This window comes from Halyomorpha halys, unplaced genomic scaffold (genome assembly GCF_000696795.3).
Source record: "Halyomorpha halys isolate HHAL.00 unplaced genomic scaffold, Hhal_1.1 Scaffold1302.1, whole genome shotgun sequence".
In the NCBI taxonomy this organism is placed as follows: domain Eukaryota; kingdom Metazoa; phylum Arthropoda; class Insecta; order Hemiptera; family Pentatomidae; genus Halyomorpha; species Halyomorpha halys.
In genome coordinates this window covers 398,098-406,040 of record NW_027105443.1, presented here as the reverse complement: position 1 = coordinate 406,040, position 7,943 = coordinate 398,098, and the positions used below count along the sequence as shown (strand labels likewise).

Sequence of the window (7,943 nt, the reverse complement as noted above, 5' to 3'; positions counted from 1 at the left end):
GGTGCGGTCAGCAAAGAACAACATAAATAAACAAAACCATATTTATTTATTTTATGCTGACGTTTCGACCTGAGTTTCAGGTCTTCATCAGGGGTTGTGGCGTAGAAGGCAGATTGGTAGACAGTTACCAATCACAGTTAATAATTGCCTCAGGCTGTGGCAGATTGTAATATTTGTCAATAATTAAAAAGTTAAAATATAAAAAAAAGTAAAAGTTGACAAAATTAAAAATGTGGTGATAATAATGCAATTGACGATACTTTCTTCCAATAATAGTTATTCACTACATTAATGCATGGGCCTTGATGGCCTCAGGGTTTTACGTCCTAACGCCCCAACCAACAACAACCACTTGATTAATGAAGAAATAGTGGTTACAAATTTCGATGGTGGATTCCAATTATCACACTCAAATTTTATAAAATATTAAAAATTAGAAAAACAAATTTATTATTACTAACAATACAGCTTTTTTTCTACCAAAAATGATACAATGTGAATTATAATCGGATTTTTTCATTTGATACTTTTAAAAAAAGATTTTGTGGTTACTTTCCTTCTTTTAATGTAACTTATGAATTCATTACTAGACATTTTATCCTCAGCATAGATATTTTTTGATAAGCAGTTGAACCAGTATGATTCTGGATTATTTGTTTCAGTTGATTTTTGGAAAGACGTCAAATTGCTACGTAAATTTAATTTCTCTGTCATTTTTGGTTTCATCATAACATCTGGATATGAATGACACTTTTTTAGTTCGGTAATATTTGCCATATTAGGCTCTAATCCAATTTTACACTTAAATGGAATTATTTCACTCTCTCTCTTTCCTCTGCTTTCCTCTAAATTTGGAGTTTTATTTATTGACACATCAGAATTCATAGAATATTGGATATCTTTGTTTTCCTTACTAATCGCATTTAGTTTAGCCAATTTCTGTTTCTGATTATGTAATTTTTTTTTCAAACTAATTTTCATGTATGATTTTTTATGATTTAAATTACAGAAAGATCTTTGTTGTTTAACCTGGTTAACAGAAGAGTTCTCAAAGTCTTTATCAATGACTTTGTTTAAAAAACTGCTATGGTGATTATTTTTAGCAAGAATGTTATCAGTCTTTGGCATACTGTTTTTACGAAATAATTTTTTCGTTTTCATTCCTGTCTCCAAATCATTAATGGAAATTTCTTTATTTGGGATCAAATGTTCAAATTCTTTGGATGTTGATGGGATGTCATCTTTTGAGTATAACATTACATTAGAGAATCTACTTTTAAACTCCTCATTTTCTTGTAAATTCGTGTCTTCCTTTCCATGCTTGGGTATAAGAGAAGGTAATAATGTTATTTTATTTCTTCCAGTATTTTGATTAATCCATTTCTGATGTAAATCTGGTTGGTTACAACCTGAAGAAGTGTAAGATTGATCATTACTTTTACAAAAAGATACTGATTGATTTGGGCTTAGATTTATGTCTGTAAAAGAATTAGATATATTCTGATTTGTGGCATGCTTAGTTTTTGAATGGTGTGAATTTGATAGAGTTTTTACTTTTGTTACTCCACTCTCAGTATTATATAATTTAAAATAATTGCATGAAGTGCGGAATAATCCTTTGATATTATCAATGAATACATCTTTAATACTATCTTTTGAATGGGAAATTTCTGGATATGATTTTTTGAAAAAATTAAACAACTTAAATTGATTTATATCTGCATTAATATTTTCAACTTTATAACTGTCTGATTGTGTTAAAGGGTTTAGTTTTTGAAAATTTTTAGTCTCTTCCACATTTTGATTTCTTTGAGATGTTTGAAGACCACTTTCTGCAATTGTTTTTTGAGTTTCCTGACCAGTAGCTAGATCTATCTTTTTAGTCTTCTTTTCATTACTCGGAAGTATTATTAAGGGTGGATTTACTTGATAGGGTAACCCTTTTGTATTGGAGCCATTTGAAACTGTAATATCCTCACTTAATGTATTATTTGGTATACTGTTAACATTTCCTAAGTTATTATATAGGTTATTGAAATTTTGAACAGAATTTGAATTTTTGAAGTTGACAACCTTGGGAAATTGCTTGCTATTGTATAAGGTATTTACTGTTTGGTATTCATTTACATTTGAATTATGGCAGAAATTTAAATGCTGGTTGTCTCCACTATTAGTAATATCCACATTACTTTTTGATCCTGGCTTAGAAGAAGTAGTTTCAGTTAAATACTCTTTTTGATTTTCTTGATATTTCTTAGATTCTTCTGAAACTTTTGGTTGAGATTGAGATGAATTGATCAAAATTTCAATTGCATGTAATTGTTGAGAGCTCGGCTTCACCGGCATAGGCTTTATTTGTTTGGAGGAATTGGTTGTCATAAATAATGGTTGATTTTTCACGAAAGAATTATTTTTTGATGGTATAATTGTATTGATAGTATATTGTTTGTAATCTTCAGCAATTTCATGTCCTCTAGGGAGTTCTTGGCTATTCTTGGTGTTTCCTGTAGGGTTTTCATAAATAATATTTGAACTAACTTCTACTTTAATTTTATTTGTTGGGAACTGATATTCTTCTTTTATCAAAAATGATTTATCATCAGTACTTAAATTATTTGTTGGAAAGTGATAATCTTCTTTTAATGGAAATGTTTTAGCATCAGTACTTAAAGTCTTATTGAGATTAGCACTATCACAATCATTGTTGATTTTATTTAATAGTTTATTATTGACATTTTTTTTTCTTTTGAACTTCTCTGAGTTATTAACTTTAGGATGCTTGCTTGAACTAACATCAAATACTTCTTTAACTTTTTCTATTGATGATTCATTATTTAATTCATTGGGTGAGGAATTTCCAACCTCTGGTTCAGGGTCTTCCAAACTTTCAACTGAAAGACGTTCTTTATCAAGAAGTAAACTGTTTAATGCGTAATGAGTTATGTTTGTTAGGTGTTTCTCCTCAGGTACTATATATTTCTTTTGACTTTCTGTATGTTTGCTCTGAGAGCAAGATTTAAATTTGCACAAATCTGAAAAGGAAATGGGTTTCTCCATGCCAGTTTCAAATTTTGCAATGTTAAATTTTTTATCTTTGAGCCCCTCATCTATTTTATTAATGTTGATTTTGCTAGTTTGTTCTGCAATGATATTGCTCATTGAATTTTCATCTTGCTTATTGAATACATTGTTTATTCCCTTTAGGGGTTGAGGTTTATTCTCTTCAATAATTGTGTTTAAACTTCCTTTATCTGTTTGAGAATCTGTAATATTAAATTGTGTTAATTTGGCCATTTCTGCATCACACTCCCCAACCAGTAAAAATTCAATAATTAATTCCGGTTTTTTGAGACATCCAGAAGGATATGTACGGATTTCGGTTGCTATTGATGATTTTTTTTTACTTTCATCATTCATTTGATGCATGTATCTTACCCAAGGTGATTTGTTTCCCAAAGAAATTTTCTTCACATTTTTCATAAATACTTTCATGTCTTTTTCTTCAGGCTTTTTAAATTTATTACTGTTAAGGAACTCTATGTCAGTGTTATCCATTACTCCAGATTCTTTTTCAGAAAGAAATTCTTTTTTTAAATTAGATTCTAGTATTTCTGCATTTCTCTTAAACTTTTCTTGGTAGATTAAGATTTCATTTTTTTTAAGTAAATCATTAAATGTGTTATGATAATTCTGCTTGTATTTATCATTCAATATCTTAATAGGGTCTGGTTTTGATGTAAGTCTGGAATTATGTTTCGGTCTATATTTTTTCATCTGCATTGAGTTTCGATATTTTTTAACATCAAGATTTGGCATGAGAGGTATTGAAACAATACTGCATTTTTGTGGTGTTTTTTTCCTTGAGTTATAAATTGTATTTTTCCTTAATTTTCCAATTTTTCTCCCATTCATTATTGATTGATATATCTCAGATGTTGACTTTAGAACTAAATTTTTTACATGTTCATACTTTTTCCAAGATTTAATTTCATACTTAAGACCATTCACCATATCCTTTTTTTTCAAATTAGCAGCATTAATATCTTTTATAAGTTGATTTTTATTGTGTGGTTTGTTTTTAAATACGTTTAGGGGAGAAATGTACTTATTAGGAATTAGCATTGGTTCATCTAGACGATATTTGCCATTTTTCACTGACTTTAAATATAATGTATTATCCATCACAAAATTACTTGGTCTACCTACTTGCTGAGGAATACTTTGTATTGAATTAACAGAAGGAACAGTAGGAATATTAACACTTTTTGGCAATAATTCACTGTCATATCTTTCATTTTCTATTTGTGCTTTTGACTTTACTGGTCTGAGTATACTGTTAATTGAAGCAGCAACTTTGTACCTTTGGCTTAAATTAATATTGTTATAATTATGCTGTATTTTACTTTTAAGGTTGATGTGGTACTGTAGTTCGTTTGTTAACATTCGTGATATATTTTGTCTATATGCTGTTTCCCAAATTGTTCCTTTTCCTTCATTTGCACTGATATTTTGTCTGTTATCTAAATCATCCTGATTTTCAAAAATAGCTAATTTTGATCTATTACTATTTATACTTTTTGAGTCTATTCCCTCTATAATTTCTATCCTGTTTTTATTTTGATGAGAATTATTTGTGACTTTAAGGTTCATTTTTTTTGACTTAACAAAAACATTCATGGAATGATCTTTATTATATAATGATATTAATTTATCTTTATCCTTGATGTTTTTGATTTTCTTAAATGGTTCATATTTCTTTTCTAGAACTCTTCCATTTATAGATATCTTATTTTGATTGAAAGGAATTAAATTTGCTTTTTTACTTTCTTCAATTGTAGATTTAGTTATCAAAGCATTGTTGTTTACTGTTTTATTATTATTCTTGCTGTTTTCTACTATTGCTCCTTTTAAAGAAATTGATTTGTCAGAATTATCAATTGCTGATCTGGTTTTAGAATCAATTTTAGAACTCCTATTTATATTACCTTCTGATGTTCTAAATTCTGAAATATGGGGGGTAACAGCGCTACTAGTATCAGAAAAAACGTCAATTGTTAAAACATTTTTAGTAGAAGAATCTTCAGTTTTCACCATTTTATTTTCTTTATCTGACATTGACTTAGAATTTTCAATGTCACTGAGAGTGTTATTTAATTTTTTTTCTGGTAATTCTTTATTTATTTCACTAATGGGAGCAGACATTTTACTTTTGTTTGTCTTATTTTGGTTGTTTGAAACATTCCAGACAAGGTTTTGATGCCTTATTTTGTAAAAACTTCTTTTTTTAACTAAATTAGATTTACTTTGATTGGCCTTCAATTCTTTATTTTCACTGGATGCTCTTTTAATTTTTCTTGAAGCTTCATCTTCATCTGTTTCTTTGTCTTTACTACAGAAAATTGATCCTGAGGTATGTACATGTCTTTCTTGAAAACTGCCAGTAGAATATGGTCGATGACCACAGGTAGTTTGACATTTTCCATCACTTGGTGGAATAACATGAAAAAATTCATATCTTCCTTTTAATAATTCCTGTAAAAAAAAATATATTAATATGTAAATAGATAAAAACAATTGATTTATGTGCTATATATAATATTATTTTGATAAATTTAATTATTCTTTAGATACATATCTGGTACAAATTATAATAACATTAAAAACAATTTAAAATTGGTAAATTAAACCATGATTAAATTATCTTAACAGCCTGTATGTAATGTGTAATACAGTTGTATACAGTGTTTCGAAAGATGCAGCCCAAAAAGCAGCGTACACATTTATTTATATTTAAATTGTTATTTCAACAAAGCTTGAAATAATTTTAATAAATGATACATGATGTACATTATTACTTTGATTAATCAAAAGTGTAGTAGTTTCAAAACTAAAACCTTAGATTAAGCTGTTCATTGGGCATAATTCACACTTTTTACAATAGCTTGGATTGAGTTAACAACCATAAAAAATATAATAGTAAGCTATTCGTTATTGAAGGGTCAACAAAGGTATTTGAAATCAGAAGCCAAATATTAAATTTACTGTTTCTAACAAATAGTAACTTTGTTCAATATTGTTTTATTTTTCACATTTAGATTGTTATAATAAATTTGTATAATCATTAGATAAAAATAAATAACATCAGCAGAATAGAATTTCTGGTACCAACTTGTTTGGGTAATTGTTTTTAGTGGTTTATTGTTAAATGACACAGCCAACTATGTTGTTTTGTATGTTTAAGATACTTTTTCAATTATTCTTTAATTGCCGTTCATCGACATGAAATACGTGTTTTAGATTAGGCACTGCTAAAGAAGACTGAATTCATCATGATGACATTTAATATTGAAACGGCATCAAGCAGAGACACTTTTTGCGAACGAGTGACCTGGAGATACTTGACTAACACACCTTATTCTCTTCACTCAATACAATAGGGAAATTCACCTAACATATGATTCTAATTATCCTAGATAATTAATATCATTCATCTTATTACAATATTGTTTTTCCTTTATCTTCATCTCTTATGCCTGCAATTTTTTCTTTGGATTCATTCCATGAGTGCCTCTTCTCCACATGCTCTCTTAAATTTTATGGGAATCTAACAATTCTTATGTTCTCTTTTTACATACGTTATCTTCCTAATTCCTATAAAGACAAGTTTTAATGATATTTCCTGTTGCAACTATATCATACATCTTTGTTTCTCTAGACGCCTTGGCATTTCCTTTATAGGAAGAAACTTTTACTTCCCCTTTACCTTGTAGTAAATATTTTCATACTCTTTGATATATACAGTTGGAACTCAAACAACATGCATAGAATATATACATTTTAACAATCATATGAGCCCTATTGAAAGCTAATAAGACATAACAAGAAGACCGTTTCATGATCATCAAGTATTTTAATAGCCTGAGTGATTTTCAGGTGTTTTAGTCACTTTTTCCAGTCATATGATTGAATGAATTATTATAAAAATCATTTTGTCTCAACCTTTTTAATTGGGTCTATTTTAAAATTACAATAATAGGATAGTTAATAAAAGGATTAAATTGAGCATTTTAACTTTTATTTTTGTTATTATTTTAGTATGCCATTATTTATATTTTGAGACAAACTAAAGCAAAAATAAAATATTTTTTTCATATAGAAAGGAGGTACTGAAGTTATGATCAATCAAAAGATGGTCTAAGGACATCAAAAGAAATTATTCCTGGCCAGTTTTTAGACTGATATTCTATGTTCAATTATTTATTTTTAAATATAATTAATTTTAATTTCACAAATTATATACAGCCACAATTACTTTTAGATATACATGATAAGATATGGACTAAAAATTGGTAAAATAAGAATCAACTTACTTCAGGAACACCTGTGGTTGATACAGGTGAATGATAGAAGACTCGAGAACCCTTTCTAGCCTTGTTTAAACTGCCATAAAGGATATTAAATGTCATAACTAGAAATTCATCTTAAATTTTTAATTAATTTAGAATTTTGAATATTTTATGTTCCTAGTGACTGAAAATTTATTTAACACTAGTAATTTTGGAAGGTAATATATAATGGGGTGCTGAACTATGATAAGCCAGATGATGAATTGTCAGATGTATTTAATAATTATATTTTCTAAATCTAATTCTTTGTGGATAGGAAATGAAAATTTCCAATCTTACATAATAGTAAATGTTACATTTTAAGTTATTTCAATAATTATTATTCATATCTACCTGATAATTATTATTATAAAAATTGAGACCAATATGAAACAATTTTTCTTTTAAATAAATGACCTAAGGTTTTAAATGTGAAAAATAAGTTAGTGCTGTGTCTGATAGAAACAATAGTGCTCAATAACTTATATTTATTTTTATTTTTTTTTCATAGTACTTTAAGAAAGTTTTCATTTTAGGTTATCTGAAAATAAAAATTAT

The 7,943-nt window shown here is 27.8% G+C and overlaps 1 protein-coding gene across 1 annotated transcript; it reads right to left on the bottom strand.

Moving 5' to 3' along the window:
- Positions 1-426: 426 nt before the first annotated feature.
- LOC106689209 (uncharacterized protein PF3D7_1120600) lies at positions 427-7,595 on the bottom strand. The gene is made up of 2 exons (XM_067051294.1): positions 7,371-7,595; positions 427-5,532 (listed from the first exon to the last, which is right to left on the bottom strand). The coding sequence occupies exons 1-2, from the start codon at positions 7,464-7,466 to the stop codon at positions 517-519; spliced, it is 5,112 nt and encodes a 1,703-aa protein (XP_066907395.1). The 5' UTR covers positions 7,467-7,595; the 3' UTR covers positions 427-516.
- Between the last annotated feature and the right edge of the window lie 348 nt (positions 7,596-7,943).